The sequence below is a fragment of the Poecilia latipinna genome, unplaced genomic scaffold, assembly GCF_001443285.1.
Source record: "Poecilia latipinna isolate Pla-1442-1.1 unplaced genomic scaffold, P_latipinna-1.0 Scaffold614, whole genome shotgun sequence".
NCBI classification, from domain to species: Eukaryota; Metazoa; Chordata; class Actinopteri; order Cyprinodontiformes; family Poeciliidae; genus Poecilia; species Poecilia latipinna.
In genome coordinates this window covers 1-25,483 of record NW_015113230.1, presented here as the reverse complement: position 1 = coordinate 25,483, position 25,483 = coordinate 1, and the positions used below count along the sequence as shown (strand labels likewise).

General features: G+C 39.1%; 1 protein-coding gene across 1 annotated transcript in view; it reads right to left on the bottom strand.

Moving 5' to 3' along the window:
* Positions 1–20,743, bottom strand: part of fchsd2 (FCH and double SH3 domains 2) — a gene marked incomplete at its 5' end in the record, with an annotated part of 55,855 nt that extends 35,112 nt beyond the window's left edge. The window contains 11 exons of the mRNA XM_015043061.1: positions 6,598–6,702; positions 6,813–6,929; positions 8,295–8,333; positions 11,345–11,419; positions 13,057–13,152; positions 14,696–14,818; positions 18,644–18,772; positions 19,048–19,102; positions 19,702–19,835; positions 19,990–20,134; positions 20,655–20,743. Of these exons, the coding sequence (XP_014898547.1) occupies positions 6,598–6,702; positions 6,813–6,929; positions 8,295–8,333; positions 11,345–11,419; positions 13,057–13,152; positions 14,696–14,818; positions 18,644–18,772; positions 19,048–19,102; positions 19,702–19,835; positions 19,990–20,134; positions 20,655–20,743 (1,107 nt within the window). The remainder of the gene's footprint in view (positions 1–6,597; positions 6,703–6,812; positions 6,930–8,294; positions 8,334–11,344; positions 11,420–13,056; positions 13,153–14,695; positions 14,819–18,643; positions 18,773–19,047; positions 19,103–19,701; positions 19,836–19,989; positions 20,135–20,654) is intronic.
* Positions 20,744–25,483: the final 4,740 nt, after the last annotated feature.

Sequence of the window (25,483 nt, the reverse complement as noted above, 5' to 3'; positions counted from 1 at the left end):
TGTCAAATCTTTTTACCTTTCAATCTCATAATTTAACTGAACACATCAGGACACATGTTCGGTCCCAGTCAGATTTCTCCAGCCTCAAAATGGTCAATAATCATCTCTTCTGTGATTTTTTTTCATCTTCCGAATTCATTATTTTTAGCTCCTCTAAAAAACCTCCTTGATCATGTTCCAGAGGAGAGGCTGGAGAATCCATAATGTCAGGTGTGACTTCATTTCTTACCTCCTCATAGATGTAAATGAATCCATTTTCATTCATGTCTTCACTGCAGTAGCTGTCTGCAGTGAAGACATGTTCATCATCTGCCTTCACCGTTTGTTGTCCCTGGATCAAATACATGTAAAAGTGGGCCGGCTCTGAACCCACAGATAACGGAGGACAGGTGGAACCGTTCCATTCCAGATTCTGAAGCCAAAGCTTTCACTATCAATTCAGCTAAAGCTTTGGCTGCGAGGTCAACCGCAGATAAAGCTTCCCCAGCTGAAGAAGAGTTTTCTGTGGCTGTACTCTCACGCTCAAGATGTTCCGTCGACTTTGAGCAAACTTCCCCAGCCGGGTCAGTTTGTCCAAAGACAGTACCATCGTCCTCAGTACTGTCTTGTGAGGTCTCAGTCACATCTAAAGCCGTTTTCACACTGCAAGGAACGGTACGGAACGGTTCCACGCGTACTGCAGTCCTGTTGTGTTTGCATATACACTGAGGGTGCCATCGAAGCTGAACCTAACGTCATTATTTTTTAAACTAAACAATGGTTTCGATGTAGCAGCCGAAGCCTTTTCCTCAGAGATGCGGCGCAAAACTTTCTCTTTCCTTGTTGACCGATCTAGTTCATTCTGTACTTGTTGATCAGTGAGTAAGCTTAGGAAAAAGTTTACCTCATCATTAGACCAGGTGAGTGCACTATATTGAGACAAATCCATTGCTAATTAAAACTAATAATAAAAATATTGAAAAGAGCAATCTTTACAAAATAAAATACAGTTTAGTGAGAGCCAGCTGTCAACGGAAAATCAACGTCTGACTCCATAACAACCAGCGGCAAATCAGCTGCTGATTCTAAGCAGAACCGCTTGGCCGGCCCAATTGGAACCACACCTCTTGTGGTTCCAAGGGGCCGGGTGGAACCGGTCGGAAGTTCTAATGCAAACACGGTCGCCCCTACTTTGAAACCGTTCCGTTCCGTTCCTTGCAGTGCGAAAACGGCTCCACTCTGTGGTCCCACAGACATCTGTCGGTTGTTGAGAACAAACCTCCCCAGCCGGGTCGGTTTGCCATTAGTAGTTCAACACCTTTCCAAACCCAGTCGCTCTCATCACTCTGATTTACCCGAGAGAGACCTGAGAGACACCTCCGTCCGAATACTTCCCTCGGAAAGTAATAGTCCATTATCTTCTTCATACCCATGGTCGCCACGAATCCAAGGCCCCAACCAAGCGGGATACTGAAGGGAACAAACGCCTTCGTAACGCTAAACATTCTTACTCTGCTCAAATCTGAATGTCCAAGAGCCGTCTGGATCCTCACTGATCCATTCAGATTCGAGCATTCAGAAGTTCTAGTGCATTAAGGATACCGTCTTGTGGAGGACACTGTAAAGCTGAATTCAAAACCACCTGGAGTCTCATCAGCGCATGTGTACTCAGCTCCAGAGTCACCCTGTACTCGCAGTATGCAGACTAAAGACGAGGTTCTGCTGATCCAGACTGCACAGACAGTGGATTCACCTCCAACAGCAGGGAACTCATTCCAGAGTACTCCAAAGTAGCTACTTTAAGTCACTTTGAAAAAATATTGTGAAGGACAGCAACCCAAATTCTTAACAGTACATTGAGGACGATCTCGCACTATGTCTCTGGATCTTTGGCTCAAGCCTTTTCAACCAGCTTTGTTTGCCGGGAGGAGATGGCATCAAACGCCTCATCTCTGTGCATCATGGAACCAAACACCATCGGCTTTTGGGTGGTAGGCATTGCTATGGAGATTCCCATAGCAACTTTTAAAGATGAAGTCAATGATGAAGAACTTCATACCTGCATAAACACCTATGATGAAGCCCAGCAGCTGCTAAGGTAACAAGGCACCAGGAGATAAAGGCCACCCACAGTCCCACATGGGGCTTTTGAGTCAACTCTGGCTGGACCCACATGAACAGATTTTTTATCTTCTCAAAGATGTTGTCCAGATTCTGAGCTTTCTGAGCAACATCAAGAACCAACTATAACTTCCCAAATAGGCTCAATGAAGGCAATGGCAGACGTGTAAACAGAGTACCAGCTGGATAAGGCAGACAGGTTCCTCATGAAGTTTGTCACAGGTCTGAAACCTCGATCGAGGCGTCACATGTTTTCAGTCAGCCTCGAGGCACTTAGTAGCTCTGTGTCCGATGTGTTGGGCAAGTCAAGGAAGTCATCCCGTCTTTGGCTCTGAAACCAGATTTTGTCGAAACACTTGCACACGTTGGCCGCTACAGATCGGAACATGATGAATGCTGATGTTGCTGCTTGTGGGCTCAATGTTGGCGGCAAGATGTGCAAGCTTTAGAACTTCTTTGATCTATTGTAATGTATATGAGGCTATCATCAGTGAGCTCACTGGACTTCTGGGGCAAGGTCTTGCTTCTGATCGATGCTATGGAAACAATCAGATCAGTTCTGCATGAGTCAAGCTGAAATAAAGACTAAATACTTAATAAGTAATATTTTTTATTTGTTTAACATGATTAAACAAATGATTAACAACAGATTTCTATATGATTGAAGTTTTGCGTTTGTGGTTTTCCGTACCTGCTGTGGTATAAATGGTCTTAAGCCATTTATCCACTATTATTTTTAAATACAATTCTTTGGTAAGCTAACTGTAGTATCGCACTTTGAGCTCACGTCACGTTTTAAATATTTATACACAATATATTCACATATATATTATATATTTACAATATTTTGCAAGCAATATTTCTACCCTTTAATTACTTGTCTGATCTTAGTTTGAAAGTGAACCACAACAAAACTTCTCTGAAACGGTTCAGAACGTCTAATTATTCTAAATATAATGTAAAATAAATAATAAAGCACAAATTATAGAATTAGACTGAATAGATCTGCCCTTATGGATTGCGCAAAATCTACGTATTTTAAGGTAGACTCAAAAATCGCAACAGAAATGGCTCAACAGTGCCCCATAGAAAGTTTCAAAACACCCTTCCCATTGACCTTAGTTTATCGTAGAGACATGAAATTTGGCACACTTGAACAACTCCCCAAGATGCACAGAAAAGTCTCTTGTGACCATGCTCTACACCAAACAGGAAGTCGGCCATTTTGGATTAAAGGTCTGATTTTGACCCCATTTTGGCCGTTTACACCCTCCGCATTTAACTGAACTCCTCCTAGGAATTTCGATTGATCGGCTTCAAATTTGGTCAGATTGTTCATAAGGCATGTCTGATTTTAAGTTGTCAAAATGGTGAGTTTTCGTGCATGCTGAACGGGCGTTGCCAGGGGTCAAAGTTTGCGTACTCACCATGAAACACAAAACCTTTATATCTTGCCCAAAAACTCACATAGGCACCATACTTTCAGTGATTGATTATCATTGGGTGACCTACAATATCCAATGGTAAAATGATAAAATCATTTAAGCCATGCCCCCTGAGAACAAGAAGTGTCATGTTTTACTGTTATATCTGATCCCTTTGACCTAATCAACATGAAACTGTGTCCAGAGACAGAAGACATGTGGGTGTGATGTGTATTCCAACCCTGACCGGTTTCGATGGAGTAGGTGGGTGTGGCGGCATGGCGAAGTGACCTGTAACGCCATTGTCATATGTTTGGCTCTAGATTCCACATGTTTCGACCGAGCTGCACCAAACTAGGCATGAGTGATCCTGGTTGGATGCCTGATGATATCATCATAGTCTGATGTCATCTAAACCCCGCCCCCTCCTCACAGGAAGGGCCTGTTTTTTTCTTGGAAAGCTCCATCTCGGGCTCTGTTGACCTAATCAAGATGATTTTATGTTGGATGACAGATCTCAATTGGTCTCATTTGCTTTAAAGCGCCAAGAGTTTTCAATGGAGGGTGTGGCCATAGCGGCGCAGTGAAGTGACAGGTCACATCCAACCCCGGACAGGAATCCATAAGAATCCTTGGTGGGCGTGGCCTAATTTCTCTACAGCCCTCCCTAGAAGTTTTTAAATGATCAGCCCCAAGCCATGCTTTAACCCAAGATTATGACACTTGGTACACATGTGTATCTTGTCAGAACCTACAAAAAAGTCTCTGGGAGCCATGGTCCAAACCCAACAGGAAGTCAGTCATTTTGGGTCAAAGCCGCCATCATGTCCATTTTATTGACGTAGTATCTGATTGAACTCGTCCTACAGCGTTTGACATACAGACTTCAAAATCACTCAGCACACTCTTGAGGCATAGTAGGTCAAAAGTTGCCCTACAGTTTTTTTGTACATCAAAGCATGTGGGCGTGGCTAAGTGTGAAACTGTGACTATTCGCCATGAAACATCAAGGTGCAATAACTTCCACATACAAGGTCACCACTGCATCAGACTTTTTATGTCTCATTATAGACCAGCCCTGATCACAGACACATGGTCAATTGGTGACATCACGTAATCCCCGCCCCCCTCCAACAGGAAGTCACCTGTTTTTTCTGCCGGATGCGTTACTTTTACTCTTTGAGTCATATGGGTTTAATCCTGTGCCAACTGATATAAAATGAAATGATGATGAACTCTCTCAATGCTGGCTGAACCATGTGCTGTGGCCGAATGGCGAATTGCAATCCCTCTCATACGGTCGTCTCTAAATCACATATGAATTATCTGATTTGCAACACACTTTTTATGACTGACTTTTGTCAACCTGCAAAAAGCCAAATAGTATTCAATTTTAATTTGACTCCACTGATTCATTAATTTTTATTAAAAACAGTATACCATTTGTTATTCCTCAGCAGTCACTGTTTAGCAACAATTTCAGTAACTCACCAGTAGGGGTCAGTATTATCTTTTACTGGCCTTAATTTGAGCTAATTTAATTTACTACCTTTTAGTACCGTGCGGAAACCCTGAGACTGTGAAGATTAGAGCAAATCCATAATAAACTCAAACTTGTGCACCCACTGAAGCTACATGGCATAGGAACATTTCACCCGAAGAAAAATTATTGTATAAAAAAAAAAACATTAAAGCCCCAAATTAATAGACGATAATTGTCCACGATGAGAGCATGTAATCCTCTGACTGAACAATACATCTCTGTTTCTAACAAAGAGCCAACACCAACACTAGAAGAACATTAGCGATTAATACTTGACCTCAGCAAAAGGAGGGGTGGTCAAATCAGCATCCAGATTATGCCTTAATTGAATCTAATATCTTTTGTCCTGCCTTTATAATTATAAACTCAGAACTCTGTGATTAGCTCATCTGTATGAAATGAGCACATCAATTATTTAGCGACTTATTCATGGGAAAAATGATCGCCTGCAAGAGCAAAAGAGCTAAAATTCAACTTTAGACAGGGGAAGGAAGGGCGTAATGAAGGGTATATGAACAAATTGTGGTACTTTATAATAAATAGGTTTCAAAATTAACAGCTGGGCAAGGTCACTAATACAACACTGCCTCTAAATTATCATTTATAGACCAAATTTCTCAAGATACAATAAACAAGGGTAAAATTAGGCATCATGGTTCATTTGTGGATATGCAAAGAGAGAGGGGGCAAACAATGGGATCTGTAAAGATGAAATAAGGATATAATTCAGACATTTAGACCTTGAAGAGTTGCCAAAAAAACCGATAGAATCTAGTTGAAAAGACAGGAGACGACAGTGTCCTCATTAACAGTGAGACATGTCTCATCTGTGAGGATTAATGCATAAATAATTGATTCTCCTACAGAAAAAAAAGATGAGTCAGAGAAAATGATTGTGACTCTGAATGTTCAGATATGTCCATCTCAGTTCTTTATCTCAGGCGTTGATTTGTTTTCACATTTAAATTTCTCTGACATGAATCACAGTTTTGACTTTCGTCTGGGTGATTAGGAGGATTAAACTAAGTGATTAGTCGATTGTTAGGAAGGAAGCCACCATATTTGCATCCATATGGTCAAAGACTAGTTAGCAGGTGGCAGGAACACAAGAGTAGAATGCTTATATTTGCAATGGGTGCTGGAGAAACAAAACTTATTTGTGATATCTGCATCATTTAGTATTTCAGCATCAGCGTACAAATTCAAATAAAACTCTCTAAATACTGTTTTATACTTTATTCTTGACAGTATGTCTACATAGGTCATTCAAACTGATGCTGCTAAAGGCAAAGAGTTTGAGTTTATTGTTTGCCAGGAGCCCAACAGATCAAATCTTCTGTGACAGACCAGCTCAGAATAAATGCTCCTATATAGCTGTCAAGTCCTGTTTTAGTGTTTTTGTAATTCATTTGATGTTACATGTTGTAAAAGTGTCAGCGTAAAGCCATCAGATCCCAAAAACCGCACACAATATAAAGTGAAAAGACAAATCCTGAAAAGCAGGAATTAAATCTCATTGGAGTTACACACCTCAGCTTTCCGCATTATCTCTTTGGTGTCTTCGATCTTCAGCTCCAGATCTAGTCTGCCCTGCTCAGTGGGAGGCAGGCCATGACTTTCACACTCTTCCAGAGACTAAACGAAAGACATTTGCTTTAGAGGTGTGTGTTTGTGCTTTTGTTAACATCAAAAATAAACTTGGCAGAGTTTAATAACTTCATGTTTTGCAACATTTTTGGCCTTACTCGCTTGCAGTGAATAATATTCTTGTGCTCTCTGGCCACTCTGGTTGCCCATTTTCTGGCCTCTTTGTTCAGACTGTGCTCCTCGGTCGTTCCGGACTCCGACTCCAGCTGACGGCTCTGGTACACACAGCCACACAAAGAAACACACATAAGTAAATACACACACATCCAGCCAACGGCATGAAAACAAACATGAGTACAAAGCCAACATTACAGTTCCAGGGAAAATAATGAATACTCACTGAACCTTTTCATACTTTGCCATATTATAGCTTCAAACATCAATGTATTTCATTGGGATTTTATGTGGCAGAGCAATACGTTGTAGTGCTTAATTGTGAAGTGGGAGGAAAATGAGACATAGTTTTCAAATTGCCTTACAATCTGAAATGTGTGGCATGCATCTCTGTTTAGCCCACATTGCATTACACCCAAAAGTAAAATCCAGTAAAGGCAATTGCATTCACAAGTCAACATAACTGAAAGGTTTAGGTGAAAATGTGTTCATTCTAATCTTCCACATCACAATAATGTACTACTTTATGTTGGTCTACCGCACAAAACCACAATAAAACGCACTAGTTATGTTTAAGGCTGCAGCGTGATCAGATGTTTAAAATGTCAAGGGATTTGGATTCTGTACTTTGCACTGTAGACGCTCAAGGCGTGTGATTATGCTGAGGCTAGTAATTAAGCTGAGGAAAATGTGAGCGTGAATGTTTCCTTCTCAAATAATTAATACACCATGTGTTGCAAAGCTTTGTTGTTATCCTCACAGATCAAAATAGCTGCTATTAAAACCGCATGTGGAAGACTGAGTGTGTGAAGAATGCAAGCGTGCGCATTTGTGTGCACAGCAACAAATGAAGAGAGCAGGAGCTGAAGAGAAACAGTCCAGTTCTGTTTATATGCTGCTTTGATGTGTTTTAAACAAATGCAGGCAGGAAACTACAACCAAATGTCTCAATTACTTACCATTGATAAAATAAGTAAAACTAGTCATTACTAAGAGCTTCTTACATTTACAAATATATCTAAAAAAATGTGGTACTTATGTGTCAAAAACCGAAAAGAAATCTGAAATAAAAAGCTGTGAAAGCCAAAAAAAAACAAAAAACTATGCCAACTGAGCCTGGGGATGCACAGGTGTTAATAACTAATCTGTGTTCATAAACCACATAAGATGGGGTTCCCATAATTTGATAATAAATATGCGTCATGCTCTTGTACAGAATATTTTAACTGTGTCTTTTCATGCAAGTCAGACCTTTTAATTAAGTGCTGATTCAGTAACACTGGGGCATTAATCCAGCTAAGTATAGGTGTGAAGCTGAAAGTATTACACAGGAGATTTACAGCTTAATTACATTTGGGCGCTGGAGATTCAAGGGGAGTTAAGGGACCAAAGCAGATCTCTAGATTAAAAACAGTGGCAGTGAGATAAAATGCCACGGAAAGAGGGTCAGCTAATTTGTTCCTTACCAGCGTGCTGAAATTATTGGGCCAATTTCTATAAGCTTTCTGAATGCAGAAAAAAAAAGAAAAGAAAAAAAAGGTTATGCTGGTGCAGAAAATATTTAAGGCTCCTCCTTGAGGACAGTGCTGTTTTCAGGTTCTCCTTCTGCAACAGTTTTAGAAAACCTGTCTATGTACTATTTAATGAAGGCCACAAGAGCATGAACAAATCTGAAAAACAAAAAAAATTACATTTTGGTTTAGCTGTTGCAGGACCTGATTGTAGGTCAAGTCTGATGTCTGACTCCATTATGGGGGGAAAAAAATCCATAATTTTACATAAAAATCTTATTACAAAGTAGGAGATCAATGAATTCAGGTTTGTCAGTTTTTGCATCACCTTGGAGCTATTGAGTTTGTTTACGTGCGAGAAAATCCAGGTCAAAATTTGTACTTGCATCTTGAAGCACTTGCAACAAGTTTTCTCTGTGAATTTGAGAGAACTTAACAGAGTTTTAGACATAGTTTTAGTATCTGTAAAAAGACCTTAACAAAACAAACATAACCTGTGTTATTCTTTACAAATACAAATCATTTTACACACATCGGTTCTCGTCTATGGATGCACAAAAAGTGAAATTCTCAACTATTTTATTTTACAAGGTTACAAAACTCAATTCACAATTACATATAAATAGTTATAAGTACAAAATATTTATGAGTGGAATTTCAATCCATTGTTTTTGCCTAGCTGAAAAGTTGATTTCTCTTACTAATTGAAAAGTCCCTCTGACTCTAATCAATCTAATCAATCACACTAATTTCAAAAATAGATTATTTTTATTCTCCTTTGAATAATGTTTTTCAAATTGAAGTTTTTTTTTTGTTTTTTTTTCAATGCGAGATTATGCAGCTAAATTGAAAGACAAAGTTGTTTTGAGGCATTTCACTCATTTGGTGGTGGAGGACACCAACTACTTGGATGGTTCAAAGCATTTTGAGTTATACTGCACTCCCATAAAAAGCTCAGCTGTCATAATAACACTCATTTGGATTAGTGTGTCAAAATAACAGTGGTTAAAGAGATGGCGAGGCACGCGGTTAAACAGTAGTGTGCGTTAATGGGCAGTAATGAATCTGCTGACTCAGGCTTCAATTTAAAAGTGTAAACATTCATTGAAGATTGCTGCTTGTTGCGTGTCATCCTCTCATTCTGACCATGTGTAGGTTTAGTTTTTAATCATATTTTGAGTAAACAGCAGCCCCGAATAGAAAAACCCTAGATTGTGGTGCTAAGTATCAACACCCATTTTTAATTGGAACATTTAGAGCTCACAAAGTCTTGTCCTGTTTTCCCAGGGAAAAAAAAAAAAAAAAGGAATCTGTCACCACAGCTGGTGGAGCTGCAGCGCTGCCCAAACAAACAGAATTTATCACAATGAACAAGACATGCATCACACTTAACTCAGGGCATCATCATTTCTATAAGAGCTGTTTTAATGGATTCCTTTTAAAGCAAATGGGGCTCGAGACTCCAGAGTGTCTGCGGTAGACTATGAGTACTTTTACTCTGACTGCTTTTTGTCTCTACATTGAATAATGCTGCACAAAACACCAGCAAAGACCAATTTTTGATCTATGGCATCCCTTTAGGAGGCTTGACCTTTTTGTGTTGGGCACTATATGACTGTGCAGACCGCAGCTCATGTCTTCCGAGTCTGTAACTTCTTTGAACACACACACACACACAAAAAATAATTCCCCAAAATAAGAACAAACAGTTTTGACTTTTCATTCTGTTGGATTTCAATGGAGGTTCAATACAGAGGAAGAACAGAAAGGAATACAAAAAACAAGAGATCTCTGTCTTAAGAGACATTTTTTTTGTAAGCCTGCATCTTGCAAGGATATGCAGTAAAAGTTACGAAATGCTTTGACAGACTGCTTCTGGATCACAGCAGAGCCTCTGTCACCCCAGACGTTGATGAGCAGCAGCTTGACTACAAAGCTAATCGATCCACTGAAGATGGTTTCACCTCGAGCCTCAACACCAAACAACTGATGTGCTGCTCCTCTGTATATTTTGCTTGACACATCTGTCAGACTAAATGTTACAACTTCCTCTTATATGAAATGGACAGCCTCACAGTGTAAACACAGTAAAATGATCACAAGTTTATGCCCTGGTTGTAATCCTGACTACTACTGGTTTTTCTCTTGTGCTTCTAAAGTAACTAACCCAAAATGTTTGAGGCAATAAAGTCCCTTTAAAATTGGCCAAAGCTACACCTTCCCATTGAACTTTGAGAGGTGGTTTCATCCAAGTTACAAAGAATAGTAGCTGCTGAGCCATAATCATCAATTACAGTTTTACTGCTTAAAATCCTGCCTTTTAAATTTTGCCATGAAAGTTTTTCTCCCACTAGAAGCTGCTGAGTGGGACACCACAGCAGTGGGAGTTTCCGCCTGGGGTTTTTATAGACATGGAGGATCTGTTTTGGACCTCACACTGGAAACTCTTTGAGTCCTACGTGGGTAAATTGAAGTTTCTGAAAAATGAGTTTCAGCACAAACGTCCAGGGTTTCGTAACTGGAACTGGCCCCAAGATGCTAAATGTCCTTAAGACTACAAACAGCATAGTGACAAAGAGGAAAGGGAAGAAAAAAAAGTGGTTTTAACAAAACTCCATCATTCTCTAATACAGTACAGGCTTTCACCATAAAAAAAATAATGCTTCTAAAGTAATTCCATACAAACATGTTTTACATGGCAACACTAGCAGTTCCGTCTGTGCTGAAGCTGGCAAGAGAAGCTAGAACATCATCCTTAGTTTCATCCATTCAGAGCAAATTAATTGAATTTAATAATTACCTAGGCAGTCAAAATCTGTGCCCAGGAGGAAAATCACTTGAGGCAACTAACTAAGCTTTCAGTAAAGCTTTAGTTGACTACTACAGCTTGAATACTTGTTCAAGTACATACAGCATTACCACAACAGCAGACAGATCTGATGATGGTGGTGTGGGTGGTTTGTGTCAGGAATGAGGATGGGAATGCTAGCAGCTGATAAAACTACCTGTGCCAGGGTCATTCTCATGGCACTGACGGGCGACGGCTCAATGTCCACCAGCTGCTGCACCGAGCTCAGAGTCTGCAGCACGCTCCACAGAGAGGCACACACATAGACAGGAGGCATCCAAACACACACACGCACACAAGAGCAGCAGCAGTGAAAGCACACATAGTCAGGGAGGGGTTAATCAGGAAGAAAATAGATCAGGGTACAAGTGTTAGAAAATGTTGAAAAACTGGGAAATACATGGCAGGATTAGAGCATTGTTTATGCAGAAATACAGCTGCTTGATAAAATGTTCATACCTGTTGAACTTGTTAGTTTTTTGTTATATTATAACCACAAGCATAAATGCTTTTTTTTTTCTTATTGGAATTTTATTTGATTGACTAAAGTAGCCCATAACTGAGTAGAAGGAGGAAAATGATGTATGACTTAAGCTGAGTAAAGGGCATCGCAGGAACAAACCTTATTAGAGGCTGTAAAAGACTTAAGCACAGAAAGGCAGCTTCCAACAGGAACCAAGCCGAAAACATACAGTCAGAGGTACAGCGCATTGGTCCAGATCAAAGCATATTCATGTGTTTGAGTTCCCCAGTCCAAAGCTGGACTGCAACTCAACAGAGAATCTGCACCAAGACTTGGGAACTCATCTTCACAGATGTTCTTTTGCAATTAGGAATGGATGATAATTTTAGTCTCCAGATGTCCAAAGTTGATTGGACATCTGGGGATGATTGATAGGGATGATTACAATCTCAAAGCACAATCTTGAAATGTTTGAATTTTAGATGACATGTACCCTTTTCCTTCCACTTCCCAGTTACACACTATTTTCCTGTTGAACCATCACATAAAATTCCAATAAAATACAATAAAGTTTGTGGTCACAATGGTAAAAAATGTCAAACAAAAAGACCAAGAGGTATAAATAATTTGGCATGGCAGTGAAGAAAAGGTTTACACAAGGACTGAGAAACTGGCAGAAGAGGCACAAAAAGTAGATGAGAAACACGAGAGCACAAAGTGACTCACACAGAAGAGAAATGGACTCTGGGAATGTGCCACAGTGGAATTAGGAACTTTGTCTACAGACACATTTTTCATTGTAACCATAAAATACTTAACAAGATCCCAAGGGAGTGAAACAGCACAGCTCTGGATGATTTATTCACAAAGCCTCTGATCATTTGACAAAATTCTTAAACATTTTTAACACCCAACAACCAGTTGAATTTAAAAGATTTTTAGCCAAATATATATATATAAAAGATTAAAGAACTAAAAAGATAAGCTCCCGATGGACAAACAGTATTTAATATTAAACTTAGAACAAAGAGGTGATTCATGTTTCTGTCCAGTTGTCACCAGACACAGTTTAGCTCGATCGCTCCCATCTTGTGTGTGTAGTATAAAGAATGCACAAGTGAGACTGATCAGAGTTGCTTCTCAGTCTCTTTTGTATTAATGCAGTTCTCTATGATCTTCAGCGTACACAAAGAAATGTGATATTGCAGATCAGATATGCCACATCTGGCAAATGAGGAGGCTGACTTCATGTGAAGCGTCTGAGAGAGAGTCACAATTTGTTGTTTTACACGATATAGAGTTACTGTCCTGCTGCAAACTGGTTTATAAACAAACAACAAAAGAGCAAACTTTAACGTGACCAGGTATTAATGCATCATCAGTGCGTACAGCTTTGGGACTCTCACCATGTCATATTCGCTGGCCTGGAACTGGAAGTCGTGCGCCTTGTGAAACACGGGGTTCTCTTGCATGAACAACTGCTGGTTGAACTCCTGTATTATCTGAGGAAGAAACAAGAGCAGACTATTAATGCTTTCATTTTGACCGTGCTGCAGTCGGATGGAGCTTCAGTAACTCTAAACTAACTCCAGCTGCTGATTTCTGGGCAGGGAGGAAACGCCAAAACCTTTTTACTCAAGATTACACAAGGTAAGTGCTTCACAATTGTACTTCAAGTCTGAGCTGGACGTTTTTGACCATCACCTCAGTGGTATTCGACGAATGGAGCATCTGTTGGATTTCATGCAAAAGGTTTTGAATGTAGATGTCTAAGCTTTTTATAAGCTTTTCTTTTCTGTTTGATTACTAAAGAAAACATCCAGATAAGGCTTCTTATTTACTTGCAAGACTATTTTCCACTTGTTATTATCTTAATATTTGTGCATAAATTACTAATATTAGTGTGTAAATAGACCGCATGCACAGTAAGTGAGAACATTTCTGGAAAAGGTTTTTCAGGAGGTACATTTTCGGAGAACAAAAATTGTTTTGTGTGAAAGAAAAGCTGAACAAATAAGATAGGCGTTTTCTAAAATAATATTACCTATGTGTGCAAGACTGCTGAGCTTGACTCATTAAACCACGTTACTGTAACACGAGTAGTTTCTTGTATGTCCTTTAAATACTGAGAACTCTGGAAGTTGGTTTTGCAGGTGGGGACACATCGTTGAGCCAATACTATGGCAAATAATAATGGGAAGCTTTAGATGCTGATTCTAGACTCTAGGTTGTCTCTGGATGTCTGGTAGACTCATTTAAAAGGTTTAGTGGTGCTGCATCAAGAACCAGTGAAGGAAACAACATGAAACGTCTGAAGAAGACATGAGGACAATTTCCTTCTTCACAAAACAAACTAAATGGAGTGGCGTCAGATTTTAGCTGTAGTAGGATTTTTCTCTTTTGTCTTTGATAGTACCTCTTGTGCTAGACTATCGCTTTTGTTTTGGCTGCATTTAACCAGAATGCCCTGTGCTAGCCTCCTTTTATAGTGGATTTCTGGTCCACTTGCACCGTCATAAGCATTTAAACCGCGGTGAATACACTTCAACCGAACCGATACCTAGATTTTTAGACGAACCAGAGATTGCTTTTTTTTTTTGTTCTGCATCATTCACCTCCTCAAGCAAATCACACCTTCTAGGCAAGTGAACCAGAGTTTGATTAAAGCCGACTAAACTGTGCGGTGTGAATGCACCCTTTAAGTGATTCCACTGCAAAATGAAGGAGCCAAATCAGGCAGAAATGTTTACAAATCTACTATGAAAACCACCTTGGTAGGAAGGTAAAACGTTTTTGGACAGACTATGGTATAGTTTATCCTCCTCTGCAGTTCATACGTTGAGTGAACATTAAGTCACGAGACAGCAGGTCTATGGTTTTGTTTGAAAACATCACATTGAAATCCAACCACTCCCACTGAATTTCACAGACATTTACAGAGTATGCAACAGATAAAATCCACCGATGATTTGATTTTATACACCACGACCCTTTTGATCTCCGTTCCTTCATCCTAAAATGAACTTCTAAACTGATTTGACTCACCCTGGAAGATTTTTCTAAGAGGAACTGGAAGGTGCTGTGAGTGGCCTGCGAGGCCTCCAGCTCAGTGCGGCACAAAGCCACCAGGTAGTCCTTCACATGCTCATAGATTCTCCCATCCAAGGCCTGGAGGACAGACAAAGAAAAAGATAACAGGTTTACACTGAGAAGAGTGTTAGTTCAGTATACTTTCAGAATATTTTGTATCGCATACTTGGCGAGAAAAGTAAGGAAATTTGCGTTTGGTCAATCGTTTCTTTGTAGTAACGATGCTTTTTGGCAGTTAATTGTATACCCTCGAAAAGCTTGTTCATTTCCTTTGTGTCGCATTTGTAAGAAAGAGGAATATAAGTAAGAAAGAAAACCAAGCAGCTGTTTTCACTTGACAGCAACCATTAGGAGACAGAAGGACATTTTAATGAGGTATGAGGCTCAAGTGATCAGCCAAGGAGAAGGCCACACTGCCAAACACACAAATCAGCCAGCGGGAAAAAGAAAAGACTGGAGCTCTGTGGAGAGAGAAGGGGGGAGCAACTGAGGAGGTATTAACAGCATTATTTGGTGAGAGAAAAGAAAGTAAAGGGTGAGAGTTTTTCTAGGAGATGTGTGGAGTTCACACAGCTGCAGAGGAAGGTAAGGGAGTTCGACAGAGTGACCACACACTAACTCACACTTCGGCTTTCAAATAGTCAAGGCACACATAAACAAATCTGGCCAAATGACTTGCCAAATGCCGTCAGAAGCCTGAGTCTTCAAAGGAAAACACTACAATATTTGATTTGATCTGTTTTAAATTATGATGTCCAAACTATTTAATTTTCCCTTTTATTTGACTTAGTGTTTCTGATATCCTTATAAAGCACTCCGAGATGCTGCTGTACAAAATTAAAATCACCCACATGTTTTCACACACACACACACCACAGTTTCATAAAACAATAGGATATTGACAAGTAAATTATGTCATCAAGGGTGGGCAGTTGGCTGACTTCACTCCGCTTGTTCCCTCATCAGTCTGGTCATTTCCTTCTCGCCCTTTCTTCCCGTCCTCCCCTCCTCTTTTTAGCCATTTATGGTAGCGCTGAAACAAAGTGAGTCAGCTTCCAGAAAAAGCTCAGACCCGGCACAGCTGCCAGTTGGACGGCGTGTGTGTGTGGGTGTGTGTGTGTGCGTGTGTTTTTAGGCGAGCAACTGCATTGGCCCGAACGAAGCAGAGAGCACACAGGAGAGCAGAGGTGCAAAATGTAACTATTGGCACCAGCTTTGACCAGCAGAGGGAGACGTGGAGCTGCTCCTGACCTCCTACTACAGCTGTTGCATCAACAAGGACAACAGTGTTTATGTTTAGGATGTAAGACATTGCTGCAGCCAGATGTCAGAACAGGAGAATATTTGAATTTAAACAATTAAAAGAAGCTATGCAGGCTTTCTCATACATCTTGTACCTAAAACCCTTGTTTTCTGTCACGTATGTAAGAGAAATTGATAGATGATGTAGTTTTATTTTGTTGAAGAAAACATTTCAGCTTTAATAGATTTTTGTTCTAATTAAATCAGCAACAACTTTCCCTCTGCCACATCTCCTGATACAGTGCCTTACAAAAGTGGTGTTATAAAATGAAAACATAGCTCATGAATAAATGGTAACAGATTCATATTGAAATTAAATAACTGGAAAAATGATAGTCAAATTAAATATATCAAAACAAACCTCTGTACAGTGCCTGGCGAAAGCATTCGAGCCACTTGCGTTTTTTTCTTCTTCGTTTTTTTCATTGTACAGTTGCAAACTTTAATGTGTTTTATTGGGATTTCATGCGATACGAAAACAAATACCAGTACATAAATATAAAGACAAAGGAAAAGAGTACATGGTTTCTAACACTTTCTACAAATGCAAATCTGAAAAGTGTGGGGTACGTATTTAGCAACTCAATGGCAATACTAAATAGCAGCCTTTGACAGGATGCAACTCTAACAGCTTCAAATCTAAACATTGATGTTTTTCCCCCATCTTGTTTACAATCTAGCACATGATCAGTCAGACTGCATGGAGTGTCTCTGAACAACTAATACCAAGTACTATCTTAGATTCTCAATTGTATTTAGGTTGAGGCTATTAATTAAATAATTTAATCTAAACTATCCTATTGTGGCCCAGACTGTATGATAGGGGTTTTATCCTGTTGGAAGGTGAACATCGGCTTTAGTTTCAAATGTTTCATAGCTTTAAACAGTTTTTGTTTTTTTTTTCCCCAGGATTGAGCAGTATTTATATATTTAGAGTATAGAGGGTGTTATTTTGTTCAATAATGTCCTCTAACAAACCTCTGAGAGCATTCAAAAACCATCTGGATTTATTATGATGCTAAAATATACTAGACTACATGGGGCTGAACACAAAAGCAAAGCTGTTAATTTTTTTTTTATTTTAAACAATTTGAAAACCAGATATCATTTTTCTTTCACTTTTACAACTTTGTGTTGGTCTATCACAAAATCCCCACTAAAACACAGTAAAGTTAGTGGTTGTAATGTGACAAGCTGCACAAAACTCTGCAAGCCACCGCAAAAGTTCAAGACTCTAAAAGCATATATTGCCAGGCTTTACTGCACAAACAAAGTAACAAAAGAAAGCTGAGGTAATGGCTTTGTCCGTTTGGTACCACTTCTCAAAACCGCAATTTATCACAGAATTTCATGTGACATCGTCTAACCTCCACAACTAAAAGAAGAAAGATAAGCAGAGAGCAGGAACAGCTTTCTTCCTCCTAGCAGTGTCCCCCTATTCTTATTGTGTGTTTGCGTGAACACATTTGTGTGCATCCATACTTCCCTGCAGTTCTGTCCTTCTGTTGCAGTGCACTGAGGATCTATTATTCAGGGAGGCCTCCAAGTGGAGATGCTCACACTGTACGTGCCTGAGGGCCAGTGTGTCAGAGAGAAACTGAAGCAAGGCTGAAAGCTAGAAATGGGTTCTCGGAAATGTTTCGATTCACAAAGCTGAACTTACTTCTCGAGTCACTTTATTAGTCATGTAATTTGCATGTTTGTTCAGCAACGAGCAGGAAGAAAGTGTCTCAGTCAGTGAACCTGATTCAAAGGAGATGCATTCACTACTAAGAGTTCAATTAACTACTCGTTTCAGTAATAAACTACCCAAAACCTAAGATTATGAACATTCTCATTTTTAACCAACCATTGCTATGACAATCGCAGGAATCAAAACCCCTTATACAGCTCTTTTTTTTTTCTCGCATATGAATTTCAAATCATAACACCCTGGAAGACTGCAACTCTCTTTAGAGCCTCAAAAACTGTGATATCATCACTTTTTTTAGGCACAATTTTTCCCTTCAGCCTATTTTCTTCATATTGGTTTCTGGCAGTTTGCAGATTAACCATGAAGATGCTTTCCTAAAAAAAATAACGATGTCCAATTTGAGCTTGGAACCTGGAAATATTTCCTCTCTGCTGAATGAAAAACTCCTTCTAGGTTTTAAGTCTAAAGTCGGCAGTAGAAATGTTGATGTAGCAAAACAAACTTCACTCTTTTTTTTGTTGGTTTTTTTTCATTTAGATTTTCTCTTACTCCACTCATCAGTCTATGGATAGGTGTTATGGCAATCATATAACTCAGTTTTGCCCCTAAAAACAAATGAGTTTAGGTCAAAAGGCCTTGCTGAACAAATATTTATCTACTTGTATAATTTTGTCAACTTTTGGTTTTAAAATAATAAAAAAAAACAGTATCCAGATCAAACACGCACACTTTCCATCTCAAAGTGTTTGGTCAGACTCAAGGAGGCATATTAATTGAAATGGTTAACAACAGTTACATAAATATTTGTTTTTTGAAGCTAAGGATTAAATTCAAAATTCTTCTCAATCTAATATCTTCTTATCACAAACCCTGAAATTTCAGCTCTTAATTCATCTTTAGGTATGTACCTGTATGCAGTGCAGCAGGTCTGTGTGATAGTAGCGGTCATGATGGGCGTTTGCAGCAGCTAGCGTTAGCAGGTAGTCATTCCTGGCCTGTGTCGCTTTGGAGTTACAATCACTCCTCTTTGCTTTCAACTGCAATAAAAAAAAGAACATCAGAATTTTTGTGCTTTTTTTTTTCACTAAAATGTTTTAGATCACCAAACAAACTTCAGTAGCAGACAGATAATATCTGAGCAGATGGGAAAATGCAGTTATAACATGGTGTTTTTGCTAAACATAAATAGCTTTTTGTTTCACAAAGAGGCAACGTTAAATACGATGAGATATTTAAGGTGTTAAATCACGTCTGTCTGAGGTGGGCGGGGAATTGGGCAAGGGCATTAACATTCATAGTGAGACCCTCTTACCTTCACACTTGCCTTCTGTAAACTAATTCTTGATTGAAAAAGTCCAAGTTTGGACCTGAAAGAACAAAATAAGACAGATAAGAACAGATTTTGTCTATACATTATGATTAATGGTGAAATATAGAGACTTCTGTCATAAAATCAGGTTTGTTTTTATCCATTTGTTTTTGTCCATCCGTTTCCACCTTTTTATAATGTCACTTATCCACTCTCCTCTGATCTTTGCACTTTCAAGTACAAAGATTGCGCCTGTGAAATTTCAGTTTCTCATCATCGCCCTTTCTTAAAAGCGTTTCCGCTGCCTCTGGCTTTCTACGAAGTAATAAAGAACAGATCATCCAATCGATGCGAGCGCTAGCCAGAGCTGAGAACTCAGTGAAGTGAAAATGTCACCATAGCTACCGCTACCAAGAGGTGGCAGGAAAGCAACACTCATCAGCACCAAGTCAAAATCTGGAACTAATTGTGAGATGGCAAAGCCTCAGATGCTCTTCTGCTCAGTTGGCTTTGCAATGAAAAATCCTGTTAGCCTCAAAAGGCAAGAAAAAATAAAAGATATGTGCATCATACAGTGTGAATTTATTTACTTTTTTTTTTTTTTTTTTTTTTTTTACAGAAGCTCTCCTGATAGACGCAGCGCCTTCCTAAACTTACTTGGCCTCTATGTCGGCCTTCTCTCGTACGGCGTGCGCAACCTGCTCGCAGTCATAGTATTTCTTCTTGGCTTTCGCCAACTCCTTCACCGACTCCTGCAGCTCTGCTTGAATGCCACTCAGCTGATCAATGGTCTGTGAGGAGCAAGCAGAGTGAAAGTTGAGTTGCCAAAGAAAGAGGTTAATCACCATGATTAAGCTCTTTCTTAATCATGTGAAGGAAAAGCTTAATACAATTTAAGAGTAAAGGAGAACAAAGTTTGACTCGCACTTCTGCACATTGACTCACCTTCTTGAGCTGCTGCTCCTTATAGAGTCTAACGGTCTTGGCAGGTTCTGATATTTGACTCTTGTAGTTGTCACATACATTCAGTCTCGACTGGCTCACCTGAACAGTTCCCTCTAAGTAGGCTCTCCAAACAGCGTACACATTCCTGGTTGGAGAAACAAAGACAGTGTACACCTCCAAGAGCCATTTCCATCAGGAGGGCCTGATTTGGCACAGTGTGAAGGATAAATAGTTTGTGTAGTAAACTAGGTAGATTTTTAATATATATATATATATATATATATATATATATATATATATATATATATATATATATATCAGATACTACTCAAAAAACTGAGTTGTAATTGTTGTTCTTCTGTGGTGTATTGGTGTATTTGGCAGATATGTTCATCTAATTAGGTTTTCAGCTGAACAGAGCAGATGAATGAGCAGCTTTTTAATCGGACATATGAATGCATTTTCTGTTTTTAACACAGTAAAGATCTAGGTATCTTTCTCAGAGATTTGATTTTAGCTCTATTTTAGATAACATTTGGCAACATTCAGGTATTGTCTCAATAACTCAGTTTAAACTGAGTTAAAAAAAAAAGATACTCTGTCAAAGTTAAAATTACTTATGCGAATCCAGTTTCTTGTACGGAACAAAATAAAGGCAAACCCACCTATAATCTGTTCTCTGGTCGTCGGGGCTGATTCCAGGCCAGTCTCTCTTCAGGTACTGACTTGCTAACTTCTGGAGAGCCTGAAAGCACAAGCACAACAAGAGCGAATTTCATAAAAAGCAGGATAACGCAATACCTTTCTAATAATTCAGAGAGAAGATTACACTTGATGCCGTGACAAACACAAATAATGAAATTAAAATTGAATATTCAGAGGTTGAATAAAGTTAAGTGGAAATACTTTGTAACTAGCATTTTGAAGAGTGATTGTCATGGCAATGTCGGTGTGAGCAAAATCGCAATCTCAAAGTTGGTCGCCATTTGTGGGATATTATATTTTGCTATGCAGACAATAATAAATTAGCCCTGTAATACTTTCACTATCTTTATTGCTCACACTTTATGTCCATTTTTAAAAGTTGAGACTCTAAGGCTCTCAAAGAGTGGCTGGCACAGAAGAAGGAAAAGGTCAGAAAGGAGTCAGGAAAAGCTCACTGAAATCTAAGGAACTAAGAAAGAAAAAATGTAGTTCACAGGATTTGCATTTACAAATTAAAATTACTCCCCCCCCGCCTCAAACAGGTAGTGCATACACCTTAAATACATTGTATTTGGCAACATTTACACAAGCAAATAAAAAGAGTGCTTTCTTTCAACAATAGTTTTTAAGTATAGACATTAGCTTAAGCGCTAAACCTACTAAAGGCAGACTGAGTGGATAAATGATGGAAGGAGGTAAATGCTGACCTCCTTGACAAACTCCTCACCATGTCAGATACAAAAAGACACCGTTAGCCGTTTAATCTTATCTCAACTTAACTCTGACTGGATCAACTCAACAGAATGGATAGAGTAAGCTTGAGCATTTCTGCTTCAGATTTAAAGTGTATTTTTCATTTTTAATTAAATGGTGCACTGGGTCAAATCTGTGTCAGCACAACTGAACCTACCATCAGCACCTGTGTGTGCGAGCAGAAACTTTATGGCAGAAAGGGAGGCAAGCTCACATCTTGCAGACTGGGTCAGTGTGGCAGCACAGTGACACACACACACACACACACACACACACACACACACACACACACACACACACACACACACACACACTGTGTGTATCTGTATGTGGCTGTGCAAAACACTCATTAATAAAGAAGTCATTAACACACTGGAAAGAGGAAGCACAACAACCCAAACCAGGTAAAGGCAGCCTAGGAGAGACGTTGCACCTTAACATCGAATGCTCCGTTCTTCAGATTTGCATGTATATCAGGTCTCCATCCTCATTTAGAATTTCCCCCTCCTCTTTCTAAGTAGTTATTTTATTGTCTGTCTGAACAATGATGTTTCTCAAAGGCATATTTATCAGGTGGTTTACTGTGGCTCCCTTCCTCCACAATATTTGTGCAAAATTACTTTCTGGGTATTCTCCCTCTCCTCTCTTTTTGCTGTGAAATAATGATCACCAGTGTTTCTGCAGCAACGCATATTTCAAATCTTCACCTTTTACATCCTGGCACTTTGATTTGTTTTTACTACGAGTACTTGCTGTACTAAAATGTAACTATTTAAAACATGAAACAGTACAACAACTGCACTGGCAAAGTCGGTGTGAGACTGCATCTCAAACTGGGGACTGCACTTTAGCGTTGACGGAGAAACGTCTTGCCTTAAGAGTTTGCTTGATCACAGTTTACTTTGACACAGAGGTGATCGGTGCCAAAGAGAAGTGAAAATGTTACACAAACAGAATTAAGACGCATACAAAACAAAATCCATTGCACAAAAACTGCTCTGTCCTGTGCATGAGGAAACATGTTTGCTTTAAGAATAGTCACTCTTTCTTCCTCTCTGACCCTGAAGGGAAGGGTGGAGTGGGTGGGAACGGTGGTGATGAAAGTTTCACAGACTCAGAGCAAGTTTGTTAAAGCGCGTCTGACTAACTAGAAAATGTAACGTCCTTGGACATGTATGTGAATGAGTTATACCATTGTACGAATAGAAGCACATCCAAGAAATGCTAGAAAGTAATATTTACCCCCAATACCTTTTCATACACACATCCAGGCCTGATCAATGTCAGACCTGTAGACTCGAGAATCACTTAAACCTGTCTGACAACAACTTCAAGAGGAGATGAGGAAAAAAAAAAAGCATCCACCTCAGTCTGGAAAGGGTTACAAATAATTTTCTAAGGCTTTGGGACAGAAGTGAGATCTATCTATCCACAAAAGGAGAAAACAGAAAAGGAAGATTCTAAAATTTCAAATACTTTTTCAGAGCTCTGTAAATATAACTCATGGCGTAAATAGTGTCCTGAAGGCTGGTATCTATAAAATTCTATTAAAAAAAAATTTCATGGATGCCAAGTTATGGATTAAAACGTGTAACGATAACTGGTAAGATGCCAGGAAACATACAAACTAGATTTCCAGCATTTTTCTGCATCTTTGTTGAAAGCCTCTTCAAATTTTCTGTTACAAATTTAGGTTGACTTCTGCTTCTTGACTAGCAATCAGGTGCAGGTAATAAAAAATTCTGGGATTATATTCCTGCAACCAATTTAAATGGCAGATTATATTGCTTGTGGCAGCCATCCGAGGCCGCCTTAATGCTTGCTTCCACGAAGTTCCTCCTCTGACCTGCAGTCTCAAACAATACCTCACCAATTAGACAAAAATCTCACACCAAACTTTCAAACTCGTTTAGATAAAAAGTCAACGGAAATTTCTAAACATCTCAAAAATCTCGCATTGTTTTTCCAAAACCTGCAAATGAAACTACCTTATTTTACCACTTGATCAGTTTGCAATCATGGAGGCATCTTGTGTGCATCTTGATCATTGCCGCTTTCATAATTCACTGTACAGACACTTCATTTTCTCTGCTTTCCATTGCCATAAATCATTTTTTTTTAGTTTCCCTCAAACTCTGCACACAACAACCTATTCTGAGAGTGCGAAAAAAGTTTGTCATGGCTGAGCTCCGGTACGGTTTCCACTGATCATACATGCAATTTTTCGGTCTCCTCACTTGGTCTTTATATTGATGATGTTTTCCAATGTCCTCTAATAAACTTCCTAGATCTTCATAGAACATCTAGCTTTACAAAGTTTGTTACATGGGACTCAGTTTACTAATATGGTGACTTCTAGGGGGATTTGGTGATCCTGGATTTTTTTTTTTAGGGGCGTCACTGTAAAGAGGGCTGAATTAAAATGACCACCACAGCAGTCATATCTTTCATTCTGGTGTTAATTTCTTCTTTTCTCCATACTGTCAGAAGAAATCCAAATAAAACACAGAAAAGAATCAGGGCACAGGAAAGCTTCTGCAATGTACTGCACATTTTTTAAAAGTATGTCCACAAGCCAAAACGTCACAAAGCAGTAGCATTGTGGTCTCCGTTTACGTCTTTGTCAGACTCAGTCACTGACCTCCTCTGTGTGCCGTCTCAGAATCTCTTTGTAGCCAGCAGGCACCGTAAGTCCTATGGTGACAGACTTGTTATCTACTGTAAGTGAGAGCAAAGAGTGAGAATCTGGGCAAAGGCAGACTGCTGACAGCCTGAACGTTTAATAACTTAGTGCTTGTTCATTCTCCTACATCTGCCTCTCATTTGCTACGTCTCCCTTCATTTTCAGTCTCATTCCATGAGACTTCTAGCTTCCCCATATCTTTTACATTTTTCATCCAGATGGCCATTTTTCTTAGTTCTACTTTCTCACGCACTTTTTAAAAATACTTTTTTTTTGTCACCTTCCGTCATCCTCCGTTTTTCTGTCATCACCTGACAGCCACTTGAATGGCATGTTCCTATGGCAACCCCTCAGCCCTTCCTATGCGTCCGAGCTGAGGTACAAGCAACTCTTTTTTTTTTTTTTGTTAAATAAACTCAGTGTTAAACAATGTTACAAAGTTACAACACATCCTGTTTTGTGGTCACGGTGGTAAACATGGTGCCCTGACAGCAGGATGTCTGGACTGGAATAGTGTGTGTTGTGTGTGCCAAAGAAAGAGGCTGATGGACAAAGGAAAAGAAAACAAAAGAGGAGATTGAGGTTGATAATAAAATAATTTGAGCAGTTACATCCTGTAATAATTTTCATTTTTCTTTACACATAAAACTTTTTTATCCCAAAGTATTCACAAGTACTTAATTGCTTGATTTCCTTCAGTACTGCAAGGGGGAGACTACAATGACTTGTGATAGTAGGATGACATTAAGGTTACTCACAAAACACACACACACACACAAAAGTTTTGCTTTTTCTCCCCCTCTTTTTATTTCCCATACATGCCAAATGGGGGAAGCAGGTGCTTTTATCTATTTTTATATGGAAGTTTCAAATATTGGGAACGGCATTGCCTTTGATGAGATTTATTTAAGTCATTTTTAAATACATTGTGTCAATTGTTACGGATTTCCATAAAAAATATGCGTTAACAATGGAAGCTTTAGCAACAAGAAGCCTGTTTATGAGTAAATAAAAGAATCAGTAGGCCTGTGAATGGCTTCACCGAGGGCAAAATACCCAAATTCTCTTTGATTGACTCATATAAAGTCATAGGAGTTGCATATTAACTAGAAAATTGTATAAAATTCTCCAGTTAATTTTATAAATGCCATTATTAACTTCATCCTCACAATAAAGAACACATGCTGAGGAATTGTCTGAGGTTTACTTAGTAACATACCAGCCAAAAACAATTTGAAGAACTGCTGGAGGGAAATAAGATTTTTGTTTCTTTATTTTTGTTCACACAAAAATAAGATTTTTGTGTGAACAAAATACAGTAAACAACATTTTATCCCAAAATACACTAAATGG